This window comes from Aethalodelphis obliquidens, unplaced genomic scaffold (genome assembly GCF_003676395.1).
Source record: "Aethalodelphis obliquidens isolate GAN/ISIS:26980383/991018 unplaced genomic scaffold, ASM367639v1 scaffold115, whole genome shotgun sequence".
NCBI classification, from domain to species: domain Eukaryota; kingdom Metazoa; phylum Chordata; class Mammalia; order Artiodactyla; family Delphinidae; genus Aethalodelphis; species Aethalodelphis obliquidens.
In genome coordinates, this window is record NW_020838059.1 from 2,109,736 (window position 1) to 2,127,867 (window position 18,132).

At 39.1% G+C, this 18,132-nt stretch overlaps 1 protein-coding gene across 8 annotated transcripts in view; it reads left to right on the forward strand.

Moving 5' to 3' along the window:
* ENOX2 (ecto-NOX disulfide-thiol exchanger 2) overlaps positions 1–18,132 on the forward strand; it is a 298,480-nt gene that overhangs the window by 226,992 nt on the left and 53,356 nt on the right. For all 8 annotated transcript variants that reach the window (XM_027097557.1, XM_027097555.1, XM_027097550.1 and 5 more), the window contains 3 exons: positions 5,066–5,272; positions 13,753–13,986; positions 16,206–16,418. In XM_027097557.1, the coding sequence (XP_026953358.1) occupies positions 5,066–5,272; positions 13,753–13,986; positions 16,206–16,418 (654 nt within the window). The remainder of the gene's footprint in view (positions 1–5,065; positions 5,273–13,752; positions 13,987–16,205; positions 16,419–18,132) is intronic.

Below are 18,132 nucleotides of genomic sequence, written 5' to 3' on the forward strand. Positions count from 1 at the left end.
CCAGGTGTATCTACATCAAATGTGCAAAAAACAGCATTATACTATAGTGAACAAACTACTAGATTAAAAGTCGAGAGAATTGTGTTTTACCCCCAGCTCTGTCACCAACTACCTGAGGGATCTTGGGTTAGTCGCATGACCTCCCCAGGTCTCAGTTTCCTTGTCTGTAAAGTGAGGCTATTGGGTTAGATTACCCTAGATACCTCCAACATTTCAGCCAGTTCTAAAAATATGATTCTTGATATTAAAAATGTAGTTACCACAATAATTATTCACCTAGGCAAAAGTCCCTCAAAATGTATTAGGAAAAGCAAGAGCAAATTGGCAGGTGGCCCGTAGAGCTTTGTGCCTTCAGTGGAACAGGCAGTATGGTATAATAATTAAGAGCCCCAACGTGACATAGGCCTGGTTTCATATCCCAGATCTCCATACTAAATAGCCATGAAATACTGGGTAAGTAACTTAACCTCTCTGATCTAGACTAGGCAAAATCAGTTCTGGTCTAAAAATTCAACAGATCAAACTAGACTGGAGCTGACTGTGCACCAGTCTCCTAAAGATAAATGGTGAATTGTCCTAGGAGCAACATCCTCTGATTCCTAGGAGTCAGAGGTATGGCAAAAGAAAGCTCCCTGGAACACAGGTACTTTTTTTCACAGGGTGGCTATCAGAGATTTACTGCATTCCCAATTAACAGTCCTCAGTTGGTGGTATAAGAAGAGGACAGCACCCTCTCTCCAGAGAACTAAATTCTGTCAAGATTTTTCACTTCAGCTGATAGACCTTCTGATGGAGAGGTTGCGTTTTTCATCTACTGTGAAATAACAGTGCACATGGAATAAATGGTGGAATATCATCTGCTATCTGTGTGCAGGCATGTGGGAAAGCACCCAGGAGCCAGAAAAAAGAGCAATCATTTCATTTTACCATCCCAAAACAGGCTGAACTCATTTTGGCTCCTAGGGCTGGGTTCTATAAAGAAAATTAGAGAAAATGGATAAATTGAGAATTAATAAAGATTCGCTGGCCTTCTGATTACTTCCGATCAGTTGAGATTACATTAAAATATATCTGACCCCTGCTGATTGTCTAGGGGACCTTCAATCTTGGGATTTCTGATAAAATCAACTCAAAGATTTTGCAGTATGCAAATTCTGGCAAACCAGTTGAGTGATCTGTGATGCTCCTTTGAAAAGCAAGATGCAAATGGTTTATTGGGCCTCTATGCTGCTCCCTGCCTCACTTCTCAAAGATGAGCAGTGACTTTGATCTTAATGCTGATTGCCCCAACACAGTTCCCCAGAGTGGGTGCTTAGTTGTAATTAGAATTGCTAGAAGCCCCTCCTTTTCCATTACCAGAGATTAGAGTGCTTTATACTCCCAGTTATCTTGCATCTTTTTACATGGAAGTTTCTTCTTCTCCATCGGGAGTGGTGATTGGGGTGTTACAGGAGCTTAGCACATTACCTGATTAATAGGATTAACTCCTATGGAGTCACCATTGCTATGCCCATATCACTGTATTTCAGTGGGATTAGAAAGTCGGGCCCAGACAACGAAGTACTTTGAGCTGTTAATTAAAGAACAAGTACTATCCATTAAGGAAGACAGTACAGCCCATTGCCTTGCTGGTGGCATACACCTAAATCTCAGCAAATGCTACATTTACCCAAGGAAAATAAATAAATCCCCAGCATTCTTGACACTACTCTTAGTGGCTTTTATGTGCCTTTACTTAGCAGACAGTCACCACAGAATAATCACAGCATCTAAATAGGGTGATGGTTTCATCAAGGGAAAGAGCCTTGGTATTGTCAGTATTACATATAACTATAGCAGTAACCAGACATTCCTTAGAGTCTCTCAACGGACCTAAAGGTAAACCTAGCCTAACTGAAATAATATAAAAAGGTGATTATTTGCTTCATAAAAAGATTCTTTATCAAATTCATTTAAATAGTAAACTTCAGAAGGGTTCTAAGGCAGGATTTTATTCTGAAGCCTTAGATTTGAAAACATGGCTCTAACTAAATAGATGTTGTTAAAAATTCTTTACCTAATATAGTCAGTGGCCGGGTTGTGTTCTATGGTCAAAATCATGTGTGTCTTCACAGCTGTAGATTCTGAAACTGAGCAGGACACCACGGGCCCTACAGGGTACAAAAGGCCCTCCATGTCCCCTGTTTCTTGTTTGTAGGAAAAGATTTTTGTCTCCTAGGTCTTCCCTGAGTGCCAAAGAGCAGGCACAAGCAGTTACTAATTGGAGAAGTGAAGGAATACAGAAACAAAGGAAAAGCAGTTAAGCAAGATAGCTTGAACAATAATTCAACAATAAAACAGAGTCCTAGTTCCTCTGCAAGGAATATGCCCCAGACTGGTTGGAACCAGAAGGTTTATGATTAAGATTCCTGAAACACCACCTTGTTACCTCACTACCAACCAGTCAGAAGAAAGTCATACACCCTGCAACCCTCACCCCAAATGTTGCCTTTAAAAACCCTTCCATGAAAGCCATCAGGGAGTTCAGGTCTTTTGAGCATGAACTGCCCATTCTCCTTGCTTGGTGCCTGCAATAAATGCTGTACTTTCCTTCAGCACAACCTGATTTTGGTAGATTGGTTTTACTGCTGGGAGGGTGGGGTGTGAAGCAGACCCAAGTTCAGTTCTGTAACAGTTTCTCTACCAATAAGAGTGATTCCTTCCCAAACCCAGCCTTATCTAAAGATCTGGATAAAGCAAGGAGCTGAGGGTTTAGAAATCCAGGTCTTAGCTATCACTCCACTCCAGACTTGTAGTAGGATTTTAGAAAGCCTCAGAGTGGTAATTAGGAAACCTGAGTTCTATAATAGTAAATAATAATAACACTATAGTAACTACAATTTATTGGGAACCTATCAAATGCTAGGCATTATGCCACATGCAATATAGGCAGTAGATTATCAATTATCCTACAATAACCCTTGTAAGGTAGAGGATAGTATCCCTATTTTAAGATGAAAAAACAAAGTTCTCAGAGGTTATGTAATTTTCCCAAGGTCATACAGACAGTGAGTAATTAAGGTTTAAGTCCAGGTTTAACTGCTCCAAGTTCATTTTCCTTCTCTTTCTATCTGATTTGTTGACCTTGAATAAGTTACCCAACCTCACTCAGCTAAGGTTTTTCCTCAGAATATTATAAGTTTAGGCCAAGTCAGTGGTTTTCAACTATAGCTACACATTAGAGTTGCCTGAGGAACTTTAAGAAAATGATGCACATGCTGCACCCCAGCCTAATAAAATCAGACTCATTGGAGTGAGACCCAGGCATTGTTTGTTTGACTCCCAAGTTGATTCTAATGTGCTACCAGAGTTGAGAATCACTGGAAGTGTGATATCTAGAATCCTTTCCAGTTCTTAAAAAACTCAGAAGTATAAATCTCAAGAGATTCTGGATCTCATTTTTCCCTTTTTGGCTAAAGCTATAACCTCTCTAATGTTAGACATTTCAGATTCCTGCTCACTAGGTTATCTTCTTTTCCCTTTAAGCTTCTCCTATGGAATAAAAAACCAATACAGTGAGTTCTTGAAATTGCAGACATTTAAAATTTTAACAGAAATTTTGTAGGTTCCCTGAATCCCTCTACCCCTCTTACTGACTAAATAGAGGGAAAGAGAGCATCATGAGAACTTGATTATTCTGACCAACACTAATAAGCAAAGTGAGGAAGCTTAAGATGCTAATAGCCAAGGCAGCTCTCAAATCATCTGCTTGCCAACTTGGATAAGAATCAGGTGGGGGCCTTGGCCTAATCTACAAGTGAAACTCATTTAGTTTTGCATGTGAGCTGTAATCACTGGTTGTCAAGCTCTCCAAATCTTGAGCTGGGAGAATTATTGTTAAGAGCTGAATGGGAAGAACGGATTACACAAAATAAATCCTTGCAGATACAAAACCAACACTAGAAAACCCTTGACCATCATGCTTTGTTTTGTTGGGCTGTGAACTGTAGGATTTTGCTTGGGAAATGCTTTGCTACATATAAACAGCAACAAGGAGCTGGCAGATACAACCGGCTTTATGTATAAGTGAGTAGAAAGCACATTTTTTAAGCAGAAGGAGAATCATCTCATTAAGTAGGTTTTTGGGTTTGTTTTTTTTTTTGCGGTACGTGGGCCTCTCACTGCCGTGGCCTCCGCAACGGGACGCGCAGGCTAGGCAGCCATGGCTCATGGGCCCAGCCACTCCATGGCATGTGGGATCTTCCCAGACCAGGGCACGAACCCGTGTCCCCTGCATCGGCAGGCAGACTCTCAACCACTGTGCCACCAGGGAAGCCCATTAAGTAGGTTTTTAATAACCCTACAGCCAAATTTATCTCACTTTATTTAATGATTTCCCAGATGAGTTTACTTTCCCTCTAAATGCTGCATGATTGGCTCTGGACCTCACTTCTCCAGCAAAGAATCTGAGGAAGAGCTCACTGGTATTAAAAAACAAAAAACCTAAAAGGGATGATCTGTACTCTGGCTGACTTTGTCAACCACATTATTTTGATAGCTGTAAATATTTTTGTAAATGTTCACCCCTTCACTATCAAATTAATCCTGAAACAGTTCTTTCTGTAAGCGTGAACAGGGAGAATACAATAACGACAAATTGAATTAAACAAACCCTTCTCTCAAGGATGTTGGTTCTAAGAATTCTCAAAAGTAAGTTTAAACCAAGTGGGATTTCTTTCCACTAATTGTCTTCTTAATAAAAATGACTGAAAATTGGGCATAGCTGGGTTGTCACAACAAAAGTAAAGAACAAAATTAAAGAACTGTTGATGAGACAGATGGGTCTGAGTCTTTATCCTGTATACATACATCACGATCACCAAATCATTGAATAAAATAATTCTCAGGGTCAGGCAACCAATTTGCTATGGAGCAGAGATGAGCATCTTGGAGGCCACATGCTTCTGGGACTCTTAGGCAGAAGTCTGATGGGGACAGTAGGGCTGTCTCTGGGACATGTTAAGTTTCTTAGAGGTCTGTCCTAAGCAAACATTTTAATTTCAAATGCTTTTGCACTTACACTTAGATCTTCCACCTCCTGCAACCCGAGAACGACCACCAGGATGCAAAACAGTATTTGTAGGTGGCCTGCCTGAAAACGGTACAGAGCAGATCATCGTGGAAGTGTTTGAGCAGTGTGGAGAGATCATTGCTATTCGGAAGAGCAAAAAAAACTTTTGTCACATTCGCTTTGCTGAGGAGTACATGGTGGACAAAGCCCTTTATCTTTCTGGTAGGTGTTTAGTCATGAGGATTGTGCCCACCAGGCACAGCACAGAGATTGGGGATCAGTGTATTTGCACCTGTGGCAGCTAAAGTTTGGGCTTAATGGCAACCTCTCTTGCCTTCATAGATGGAAAATGCATGTTACTACCTGATGTATTCCTTTAAAAGTTCTTAAGTAGTTCCCAATTGCCTATGGGATAACTCCAAAACTCCTTACTTGTAGTGTTAAAGGCCTTGATTATCTGTTTTACCTCTCAACATTATCTCCCAATCCTTCCTTCACATACCATGTCCTAACACTAAACTAATTCTAGTTCCTAGAATGTGCCCATGGTGTTTTATGCCCTTTCCTCTGACTAGAATTACCTTTTCCACCCCCACCCACCATACACACATCTTCATACCCTAAAGCTCCAGCTCAATCATAACCTGTTCTAGAAATCTTTCCCTGACTTCTCTCCCCACTCTGCCCCAGGCTGGTTTGGGCACCCCTTCCTCAGTGCTTCTGCCATGCCTGGTGCTTCCTCCTAGCATGACACCTGTAACACCATATGAGAACTGTCTCTTTCTACCTCTGTCTCCTGCAACAGAGAATGAACTCCTTAGGGGAAAGACTGTGTCTTATTTAACTTTGAATCCCCAGCATCTAGCACATAACCTGGTACAAAAGTAGATGCTCAAAAATAACTATGGAAGTCAGTTAGTTATCAAATATTTATTGACTGATAATCAGAATGCTAGGTTGCTGAGGATATGGCAAAGACTGAGGTATACGAAATTCTTGCCATCAGGGATATTACATTCTGAAGATGGCAAAATATGATATATATGTAAACAATATCAGGTACCAATAAATGCTATGAAGAAGATAAAAACAGCTAACATACCTGGGGTTGCTAGGAAAGCAAGTATTCTCTAACATTTGAATTGAGATTTGAACAATATGAAGGGGATTGCCATGCAAACATCTGTAGGAGAAGCATTCCAAAATAAGGAAGAACAAGTCAGAGACCCTAAGATGAAAATGGACTTGGCATGTTCAAGCAGAGGAGAGAAGGTAAGCATGACTAGAGCACAGTAAATGAGAGAGAGGCAGTGAAGGGAAATGAAGTCTGAGAGGTAAACAGTACCAAATTATGTTGGTCCCTTAATCTATACAGACATACCTTTTTTATTGCACTTTGCCTTATTATGCTTTGCAGATATTGTGTTTTTTACAAATTGAAGATTTGTGGCAACCCTGCATTGAGCAAGTCTATCAAAGCCATTTTCCCAACAGCATTTCGTCACTTCGTGGCTCTGTGTCACATTTTGGTAATTCTGGGAAATTTTAACTTTTTCATTATTATTATATTTATTATGGTGATCTGTAATCTTTGATATTATTATTGTCATTGTTTTGGGGTGCCACAAATTGCACCCATCTAAGATGGTGAACTTAACTGATAAATGTGTGTGTTCTGACTGTTCCACCGACTGGTCGCTCCTCCATCTCTCTCCCTCTCCTTGGGCCTCCCTATTCCCTGAGACACAACAATATTGAAATTAAGCCAATTAATAACCCTACAATGGCCTCTAAGTGTTCAAGTGAAAGGAAGAGTCTCTCACTTTAAATCAAAAGGTAGAAATGATTAAGCTTAGTGAGGAAGGCATGTCTAAAGCTGAGATAGGCCAAAAGCTAGGCTTCTCATGCCAAACAGTTAGCCAACTTGTGAATGTAAATGTAAAGTTCTTGAAGGAAATTGAAAGTGCTAGTTCAGTGAACACACAAATGATAAAAAACTGAAACAGCCTTATTGCTCATATGGAGAACGTTTTAGTTGTCTGGATAGGAGATCAAACCAGCCACAACATTCCCTTAAGCCAATGCCTAATTAAGAGCAAGGTCCTAACTCTCTTCAGTTCTGTGAAGGCTGAGAGAGGTGAGGAAGCTGCAGAAGAAAAGTTTGAAACCAGTAGATGTTAGTTCATGTGGCTTAAGGAAAGAAGCCGTCTCCATAACATAAAAGTGCAAGGTGAAGCAGCAAGTGCTGAGGTAGAAGCTACAGCAAGTTATCCAGAAGATCTAGCTAAGATCATTAATGAAGGTGATACACTACACAACAGATTTTCATTGTAGATAAAACAGCCTTCTATTGGAAGAAGATATCATCTGGGACTTTCATAGCTAGAGAGGAGAAGTCAATGCCTGGGTTCAAAGCTTCAATGGACAGGCACACTCTTTTTAGGAGCTAATACAGCTGGTGACTTTCTGTTGAAGCCAGTGCTCATTTATCATTCTAAAAATCCTAGGGCCCTTAAGAATTATGCTAATTCTGCTCTTCTTATGCTCTATAAATGGAACAACAAAGCCTAGATGACAGCACATCTGTTTAACAACATGGTTCACTGAACATTTTAAGCCCACTACCGAGACTGACTGGTCAGGAAAAAAAAGATTCCTTTCAAAATATTAATGCTCATTGACAATGCACCTGGTCACGCAAGAGCTCTGCTGGAGGTTAATGTTTTCATGCCTGCTAACACAGCATCCATTCTGTAGCCCATGGATCAAGGAGTCATTTCAAATTTCAAGTCTTATTATTTAAGAAATACATTTTGTAAGGTTATAGCTACCATAGATAGGGATTACTCTGATGGATCTGGAAAAGTCAATTGAAAACCTTCTGAAAATGATTCAGCATTCTAGATGCCATTGAGAACATTCGTGATTCATGGGAAGAGGTCAAAATATCAACATTAACAGGAGTTTGGAAGAACATGATTCTAACCCTCATGGATGACTTTGAGGGACTCAAGACTTCAGTGGAGGAAGTAATTGCAGATGTAGTGGAAATAGCAAGAGAACTAGAATTAGAAGTGGAGCCTGAAGATGTGACTGAATTGCTGCAATCTCATGATAAAACTTTAACAGGTGAGGAGTTGCTTCTTAAAGCTGTGCAAAGAAAGTGGTTTTGTGAGATGGAATCTACTCCTGGTAAAGATGCTATGAAGATTGTTGAAATGACAACAGAAGATTTAGAATATTACCCAAACTTAGCTGTTAAACTTAGCTGACTCCAATTTTGAAAGAAGTTCTACTGTGGGTAAAATGCTATCAAACTGCCCTGCATGCTACTGAGAATTGTTCATGAAAGGAAGAATCAATTGATGCAGTAAACTTCATCGTTGTCTTAAATTTTAAGGAGTTGCCACAGCCACCCCAACCTTCAGCAAACAGCACCCTGGTCAGTCAGCAGCCATCAACATCAAGGTGACACCCTCCACCAGCAAAACGATTACAACTCTCCCCCAAACTCCCCCATCCAGAGAATGGATACATGTATAAGTATGGCTGAGTCACTTTGCTGTGCACCTGAAATTATCACAGCATTGTTAATCGGCTATATTCCAATATAAAATAAAAATTATAAAAAAAGATTACAACTCACTGAAGGCTCAAATGAAGGTTAGCATTTTTAGCAATAAAGTATTTTTAATTAAGGTATTTACATTTTTTAGATGTCATGCTATTGTACACTTCATAGACTACAGTACAGTGTAAACATAACTTCAATAGGCACTGGGAAATCAAAAACTATGTGTGACTCACTTTATTGCGATATTCACTTTATTATGGTGGCCTGGAACTGAACCCACAATATCTCCAAGTTATGCCTGTAGTAATGAGGTTATTATTCTGGATACAATGGGAAGCCATTGAAGGATTTTAAGGAGTAGGGTGATGTGATCTGATATACATTTTAGAAATATCACTTCTGGGTAAAGAATGGACTGAAGGGTATGGGCAAGTGTGGTGACTAGTGGTTAGTTAGCTAACCATAGCATTAGTCCAATCCAGAAGTGATAGCGGCTTATATACTATGGTAGTTGGAGTGGAGATAGCAAGAACTACTCTGCATAAAGTCACTTGTTCCTGGTAAAAGTTCAGATTTGGGGAGACTGAGGCAATTGGAATTGGAATGATTTTCTTTGTAAATATTATAAAGTTTCATGGCTGATCCTTTGCTTATTTGAATTGTTATTTTTCTTTATGGGGCAGTGGACAAATAAGATGAAGGCAGAAGACAGAGTAATTGGAAAGGCATAGAACAATTAACTACTTCCTTCCCTAACTACTAACCCTTCCCTAAGGGTTAACAATTTGGAAGAATTGGGTCCAAGTGCTAGACATTTTACAGAATCTTCATTCACGTAACAGGCACTTGTTGGACATCTCCTTTGTGTAAGCTGTTGTGCTAAATGTTGTACAGAGTAGAAAATGAGTTAAACCTAGTTCTTCCCTTTAATGAACCCAGGGTTAGTATGCAGTCATACATTCATTTATTAAAGAAACATTGAGCACCTGGCATTGCTCAAGACACTGATAAGACACACTCATTGCTAATAATAATGACATTTGAAAGTTATGCGTGCTGTACGAGAAGTATGGTAAAGTGTTATGGAAGTTCAGAGGAGAGAGAGGGAGGAAGGAAGGGAGGACGGGAGGGAGGGAGGGGGAAAGAGAGAGAGAGAGAGAGAGAATTTGAAATTGTCTGGTTCCTGACTGGGGTTATCAAGGTGAAAGGTAGCATTTAGACCAAGTCTTTGACAAAGAGAAAGCATTTGAATGTGGACAATGGTGCATAGATACAGCATGAGCAAAGGTACAGAGGTGGTAGGTTTTGATGAACATTCAAGGAAACAATAAGTAGTGGTTTGTGTACTGAGTAGACATGAAAGGAGGAGGGAAAACATCCATCGTCAGCACACTTTGAAAGGCTTAACAGTTGGGTCTTTACTTCTCAGATAATAGGGAATTGTTGAAGAAATTCTTGAACAAGGAAGAAGATTGTCTCTGAAAGATTAATGTGACCGCTCTGTATAAAAATGGGTAAGAGGAGAGGAGGTCAGTTAGATACCTGTTGCAATAGGCCAAAGAAAAGGTAATGAGCATTGGAAAAATTAGGCTGGTAACATGGGAGAGGAGAAGAGGAGGCAGATGTAGAATGCTCTTTTTACATTTGCTAAGTGCTGTAAAATCCAACTACTGAAGATTTAACAGCCCTTAGCAATGATAACAGAGCATTCCACAATAGACTATTTTAATAAAAACTTAAAGGTCTTGAAAAGCCCTGAACAGTTGTACATGAAAGACGACATGCTGCTCAGGAGGTATCCATCTAAATGTCATTGAAATCAGCTCTCTGGTAACAGCCACCTGGAAACATTCTCACGGCTGCCAAAGGAAAGGAGATTGCAATCAGTGATGTGAAAACAACTAATTTTTCCCTTTAAATTTGAACCTGCTCCCTGAAAGTTTACACGTGCTAGAAAACTCCTGAATTGGATGGCTGTTCTCCCACTTTGTAAAAGAAAGAGGTTAAAACAAACAAAAATCCCTTAGAAAGGGGCTAGAAATGTAGACATAATTGTTTTTTCTGTTGGAGTTTGAGCACCTTTGGGAACCGGCATTGTACAAAGTGCACCACCTCAAAGCATCACAGTATCTTGTGTATGTTTATGCAAAAGTTTCATTTCCTCCTCTCATTTGATCTTCTCCACAATCCTGGGAGAATAGTCAAGGTAATCATTAATAGCCCCATTTTTCTGATGGCTCAGATAATTAAATAAGATGAATGGGGGTGTGAAAGTACATTGTAAACTTTAAAGAACCCTAGCAAAGTTTACTTATGAAATGTATTTATTCTTCCTCTTTCTAAAAAGAATATTTTAGTGTGACTGGGAATTATTCCTTATAACAGCTTTATTTAGGTATAATTGACATACAATGAACTTCACATATTTCAAAAATACAATTTGATATTATTGACACATACATACAGCTGTGAAACCATCATCATAGTCAAAATAATGAGTATGTACACCTCTCCCAAAAGCTTCCTTCATGCCTCTTTTGTAATCCCTTCCTCCTAACCCTCCCCAGTTCTCTCCCCAGGCAAACACTGATCTATTTTCTGTCAGATTAGTGTGCATTTTCCAGATTTTCATATAAATGAAATCATATGTTTTGTATGCTCTTCCTTCCTTTGTATAGATCCAGATTTCCATTTGGTATCATTTTCCCTGTGATTGAATTTCCTTTAACATTTTCGGTAGTGCAAGTCTGCTCCTGATAAATTCTTTCAGCGTTTGTACGTATCAAAAATTTATTCCACTTTTTTTAAAAGATATGTTCTCTGGGTATAGGATTCTAGGTTGACAGTTTTTTTCTCTCTCTCTCAGATGTTGCTCCACTATCTTCTTACTTGCATTGTTTTCAACAAGAAATATGATGTTATCCTTATCTTTTTGTTTCTCTGTACATAAAATGTGTCTTTTGTCTATGGCAGCTTTTGAGATATTCTCTTTATTGCTGATGTTTAGAAATTTGATTATGATGTGCCTTGGTATAATTTTCTTCATGGTTTTCCACTTGGGGTTCATTGAAATTCTTAGATCTGAGTTTTCATCAAATTTGGACATTTTTCCTTCCTTATTTCTTCAAATATTTTTTCTATTCCCTCCCCTGTCTCCAGTCATGGCTCCAATTAGGCATATATTGGACCCCTTGAAGTTGTCAACAGCTTACCAGTACTCTGTTCATTTTTTTAAGTCTTTTTTCTCTCTGTATTTCATTTTGAATAGTTTCTATTGCTGTGTCTTCAAGTTCATTAATCTTTTCTTCTGCGATGTCTAATTTGTCATTGGTCCTGTCCAGTGATTTCTTTTCAACTCAGACATTGTAGTTTAAATCTATAAAAGTTTGATTTTGGTTCTTTTTTATGTCTTTTGTGTTTCTACTTAATATGTTCTATCTTTTCTCTAGCTTCTTAAGCATATGAAATCCAACTATAATAATTTTTATGTCCTTATCTATTAATTATATTATCTGCCTCACTTCTGGGTCTGCTTCGTTGACTGATTTTTATCTTTATTATGATTTTCCTGCTTCTTTGCATATTGGGTAATTTTTTATTGGACACCAGACATTGTGAATTTTACCAGGTGACAAATATTTTTCATTCCTGTAAGTATTCTTGACCTTTGTTCTGGAATGCAGTTAAGTAACTTGAAAATTTTTTTATCTTTTTAGGTCTTGTTTTTAAGTTTTGTTCAGCAGAACCAGAGCAGGGTTTAGTCTAGGGCTAATTTTTCCTCACTAAGGCAAAACTCTTTTGATTACTCTATCCAATGCTCTCTGAATTATTAGATTTTCTCCTCTGGCTGGTGTGAAAAGGAAATAGTCCTAGCCCTGTATGAGCTCCAGGGATTATTACCTCTAATGCTTAGGTAATTCACACATAGACAGACATCAATACTGAGCTACATAATAGGGGAGGACCCTCTTCAGATCTCTGAAGTTCTTTCTCCGTGTAGCTTTCTTCTTTCCAGTACTCTGCCATGCAAACTGTCTGCCATAGTCTCCCTGGATTCCCAGTTCAGTCTCCTCAACTCAGGGAGATCACCATGCTTTGCCTGAGTTCCCCTCCCTGTGCTGAGGCCTGGAAACTCTCCCCAGGCAATAAGTTTGGAAAATGTTAGGGATCACTTCATTTGGTTCTTGTCTCTTAGTGATCTCTGTCTTCATTGCCTAATGTCCAATGTCTTAAAAACTATTGTTTCATACATTTTGTCCATATTTTTACTTGTTTAAGGCAGGAGTTACCCTGCAAACTTGTGCTTAGAATGAAATGAGATAAATGTGTGTGGAAGCAGCTAGCTCAGCTTCTGAAACTTAAAAGGTTAATAAAAACTTAATTTTTTTATTTTTTTGTTGAGAGATTTAACTTTGGTGCTATAACTGACACCAAAAGTGGAGGTGTGGACTTGAATCCTGGTTATCTGAATCCTAGTCCTATACCAGTATACTATAAGCATACTACCTCTTTTTTTAAGGATCCAAAATTATATGTCACCTGGATCACATACCACTCCCCGTTATATCTATTCCACCACCCCCTCCAAAATGGTTCCAAGTCACCAGATACATCTAGGAAGCAATTTGGGGGATTGAAATGTTGAGCTGATTTAAATTTATCAAAATTTTATTGATTTTATTTAAATTTTATCTAAATTTTATCAACATTTAAATTTTATCAAAATTCTGAGTGGCAGGATGACTGACACTCTTGAAGTTATCCAAAGACACCACAATTTGAGGCCACCTTTTGCATTCTTTCCAGCCCATAGTGCCACATAAAGCTTATTCTTGATACAGTTACCCACAGAGCTTCCCTCTGTCACAGGTAAGGTGGCAGATGGAGAAATGAAACTCCTATGAATAAGACTGACCCAACCATGGAATAATAAACTGTTATCAGAGACAGAGACTATAATCCAAGTCTTTAATGTTCTCCTTGCTAGTAGTGGGGAGAGAATTTGGGGTTATGTGGTCCCTGGAAACTGCTGTGACTGCATCTGAAGTACCTAACTTGAAAAGCTACTTACAGTGGCTCACTCACTGGGCTGTTCTTGTTCTCTCCTCTCTCCCTCTTGTGCACTTAGGTTACCGCATTCGCCTGGGCTCTAGCACTGACAAAAAGGACACAGGTAGGCTTCATGTTGATTTTGCACAGGCTCGAGATGACCTGTATGAGTGGGAATGCAAACAGCGTATGCTTGCAAGAGAGGAACGCCACCGTAGAAGGATGGAAGAAGAAAGGTTGCGCCCACCATCCCCACCTCCAGTGGTCCACTATTCAGATCATGAATGCAGCATTGTTGCTGAAAAACTAAAAGGTATACAAAACACTCGAGCTTTGTGATTAAAAGAACTCTTTTCTTTGGAGAAATGTAATAAATATATTTGTATTGTTGACAGTTATCCTTGAATTTCCCACTGAGGGATTCTAAGCATTTCTTGTGTTGAAGCCTTGCAGTTAGAAAGGTGTACCTAGTAATTCAAGAGCCAAAAATTTGTCCCTCCCACCTGTGTCTGTGATCCTTCACTGTCTCAAGTTACTTTTTCTCTCCATACATCAGGTGACTAGAAAGAAACAATTTTTTCCCACTTTTCCACATCAGAGAATTTTAGCTGTGATCCATGACTTGGGACCTGTAAGCACCTCCACCCCGTTTCATTGTGGATAGCAAGTTAGTTTTGAATTCTAAGTCAGAATAAATCAGAACAATAGAACTTGATGTGACCTCAGAAAACTCTGATAAAATTCCATTTTATAGATGAGAAAATGGAGGGCCAGAGTAGTTACAGTATATATTCTTCTTAGATTACTCAAAGACGTAGCTACTACCAACTAAAAGAGGACTCCTTTAATCACACATTTATTTCACACAGTAACTACAGAGACTTCCAGACATTGCTAAATCAGACTGCTTTCCCTTTAGTTTTGATTCCTGTTCCCCTTGCTTAACTCTCAGAGCCATTTTGCTAATTTAACCTTAATTGCCTTGCCTGGTCTCCTGTGTTAGTAGCTCAAATCCAGTTTTTTCATTCTATGAGTATGGTTGATTTTACTGGATGAGTGCTGGTGTCCCATTGATCTTATTGGTGACACCAACCCAGCTCTAACAGTATGAATTTTCCTTGCTTCTTGTGCTCTAGGCTCAGCAAGATGCTGCTAATTCCCCCTTTGCAAATAGGTCTCATTCACCAAACTTGTTTGCACCTTATAGCCTAAGGGTTTCACATGTTAAAGAAATCCTTTGTTTGGATTGATTTGTCTTCCTGTAAGAGAAAAGCAGAAAACATAGAGTCCAGAGTAGAGACACAGAAATAATGGTACACTTTGAAAAGCTGGAAAGGCTGAAAGCATTGGTAAGATGCCAGGTCCAAGACTTAACTGTTCACATAAGACCAAACAGCTCAGTTTGAATTTTTATAAAAAAATGAATTTGCTGGTTGTGTGGAACTCAAGCAAAAAGTAAGCATCAGTGAATCAACTATACATCAGTAATTTTTTTAAAAACTGAGCATCAACATAAAGACTGTATGTAAGTAATGAAATGAAAACTGCTATAACGGTGAGGCTGACCTCTCATTACACATCTGCACTTAAAAAGGCAAGTGGTAAGAAGTTCACATTACAGTGAGAGATGGTTCCACTGGACATAAGGGTTCCTGGCTAGAGAGGGATATGGAGTCCTACAGTGGGCCTGCAATGGGATGCTAATGGACTCTCCCTCTCAGGAGTCTTTAACAGCAGAATATGTAAGTGGCTATCTCAGAAAGCTGAACCAGAGGCTTTGGAAGCTGAACCAGAGACTACTATTTTAACATCAGAGAGTAACTCCTAACTAGCTGTAGAAATCTACATGGATGGTTCCTCAGGCAAGAGAAACAGGATGTGGCGAAATGTAGAAATAGAATGAATTACATCAAAATAGATTGTGATTGGGACTGAATGGAAGGCCTGGGGCTGGACTGGATGCAGGAGTGATGTTACAAAAAGTCAAAGATGTAAGTGTTTATACCTAAAGAATTGCCATTTAACCCTTTCTTAAGCCTCCTTCCAAAGGTTTAATTCTATGGATCCAGGATAAAGTTACTGTCAAACGCAAGTTAAGCTCAAGGCTCAAGTTTACTTGTGCTTATTAAAAAATAAGATTGTAGAATTCTGAAGTTCTCTCACTGCTAATTTATATATTACACACATGCACGCACACACACACACACACACAGAGGTTAAGAAATTTGCAATATGTGAAAACTATGTCAGTAAAGAAAACTTTAAGAAAAGAAGAAATACTCTTGTTCTGAAAATTCTTCGTAGACTACAACCAATCTGCCTACTTTTGGAATCTTTCATTCTTTCAGTCTCTCTGCTCACCTGCTGCCTGTGTGTGCACACGTGTGCATGCATGGTTCCTCACCCTCTGCAATTAATTCATTTCACAACCTTTGCCAAAAAGCCATGGTGGCCTCCTTACCAGCATGTTTGGAAAATAGATGGAGATTTGGTTACTTTTGATGACTCTAAAAATAAATTCTCTTTTTTCAGATGATTCCAAATTCTCAGAAGCCGTGCAGACCTTGCTTACCTGGATTGAGCGAGGAGAGGTGAACCGTCGCAGCGCCAACAACTTCTATTCCATGATCCAGTCGGCCAACAGCCACGTCCGCCGCCTAGTGAATGAGAAAGCTGCCCATGAGAAAGACATGGAAGAAGCAAAGGAGAAGTTTAAGCAGGCCCTTTCTGGAATTCTCATTCAATGTGAGTGGAAGCCATAGTTCTGCCAGAAGGGAGAGAGGGCACTTCACTTAGTCATCACTCTCTCTACACAGGAGCCAGGGCTCCAGAGCCATCCTGTGTCAAGAAGGAATGCCCTCTTCTGCCTTGTGCTCTCCTTATATTGCCAAATGCCTGAGCTCTGGTTTCATGGGAATCATGTGCGCACCTCCTATGTTCATTTTCTGTGGTATATCTACTTCAGATCCTTAGAAACACTGACGCTTAGACCACAATCCTGTGATTTTACTTTCGCTTGTTCTCAAAGTAAGTTACAAGCAGCCTCAGGCTCCAGTGGAAAATTCGGTATTTCACTGCTGAAGTTAGAATGTAGCATCAGGATTTGTAAGCTTCTTTGCTTCAGATTTGCATCATTATGCTTTTCAGGTATTCCATTTCAGGGATAAATGTAATTATATTTCCCAAGGTAATTGAATAAAAGCCAAATTTGCTACTTCTACCTTTTGTTTTCAGTTTCCTTTCTTCAACATTTCCTTTACTGGATGTCAGTAGACACTGAGAGGGAATGGGAAGCCACTGAAATAGCCATTTTCAAAAATTAGTACCACTCCAAACCTATCCAAGGTCTCTTAAATGAGCAGAAAAATTCTCAAATAATGTTTTTAGTTCACCGTATTATAAAATTATGAACTCTTCTCTTTTGAGTAAGAAACTGTATTCACATTAGGAACAAAGGTACAGTTTTATGACTTTGCTTTTAAACAGTTATGGCCCACTCTTCTTATACTTGACTGATACATAAATGGGATTAAGGAGGAGTTGTTTCATTTTCCATTTCTATTTTGAAAGTATCTATGGGCATGGAATCCAGGAAGAGAAAGCATATGTTTTTAGGGCTTCAGAAAAAATAGAAAAAGAGAGCAGCAAGCATCATGGGAATATAAATCCTTAAATCATTAGTAGACAGGGTACAAACAGGGCTGTAAAGAAAGAAATAACACCTCTGAATCTTCTTACTGTGAACACCTAGCCAGGCAGAGGATCTTGTCCTTTTTTTCTTTCCCCAGAAAAAAGTCATGACTAAGTTTTCTTTCTCTTGAACTGATTGCGATAAAGCCCCCGAATATTTGTACACATTTCCTCATTTGACATTTTAAGCGACCCTGAAAAAATAGTCCCTAGGACTGTGCTTACACACTATTCTTCCATAAAACTTGTGTTTCTCCAGTCAACAAGCCTATCTAGGTAGACTTAAAATAGATCCCATCCATTTTAGGTTCTGATTTGTTGCTTCTGGTTAAACATACCTCAGAATAATAAAAAGATGGATTCCATTGAAATGAAGCATCCAGGCTCATTCTGAAAGGCTAGTTTAAGAAGCCAGTGGTCAAAAGGAGCTGGTACAGTTCACCACTTGCTGTCCTGTTGTGCAGGGTCAATAAGTGCTAAATCACATTCACCATGACTCTTGCCTCTCCTGCCTGAATGAATACAGACTGCCTGTATTAAAAAAACTTTAGTCACCATTTCACCCTAAACCTTCTAGAATTCATTTTTTCTTTCTGTATATTGATATCTTTGCCTTTGCGTCCCCTTTAAACTCATGGTACACCAATACACATAGCCTTTTTTTTTTAGCACAGCTCTAGTCCAGTAGTGTCATAGGAGACACACTAAGCCTAATGCTTCTCTTATTTCTTTTCTCCTCTCTTTTGCCATCCCTGGATGATGCTGATTC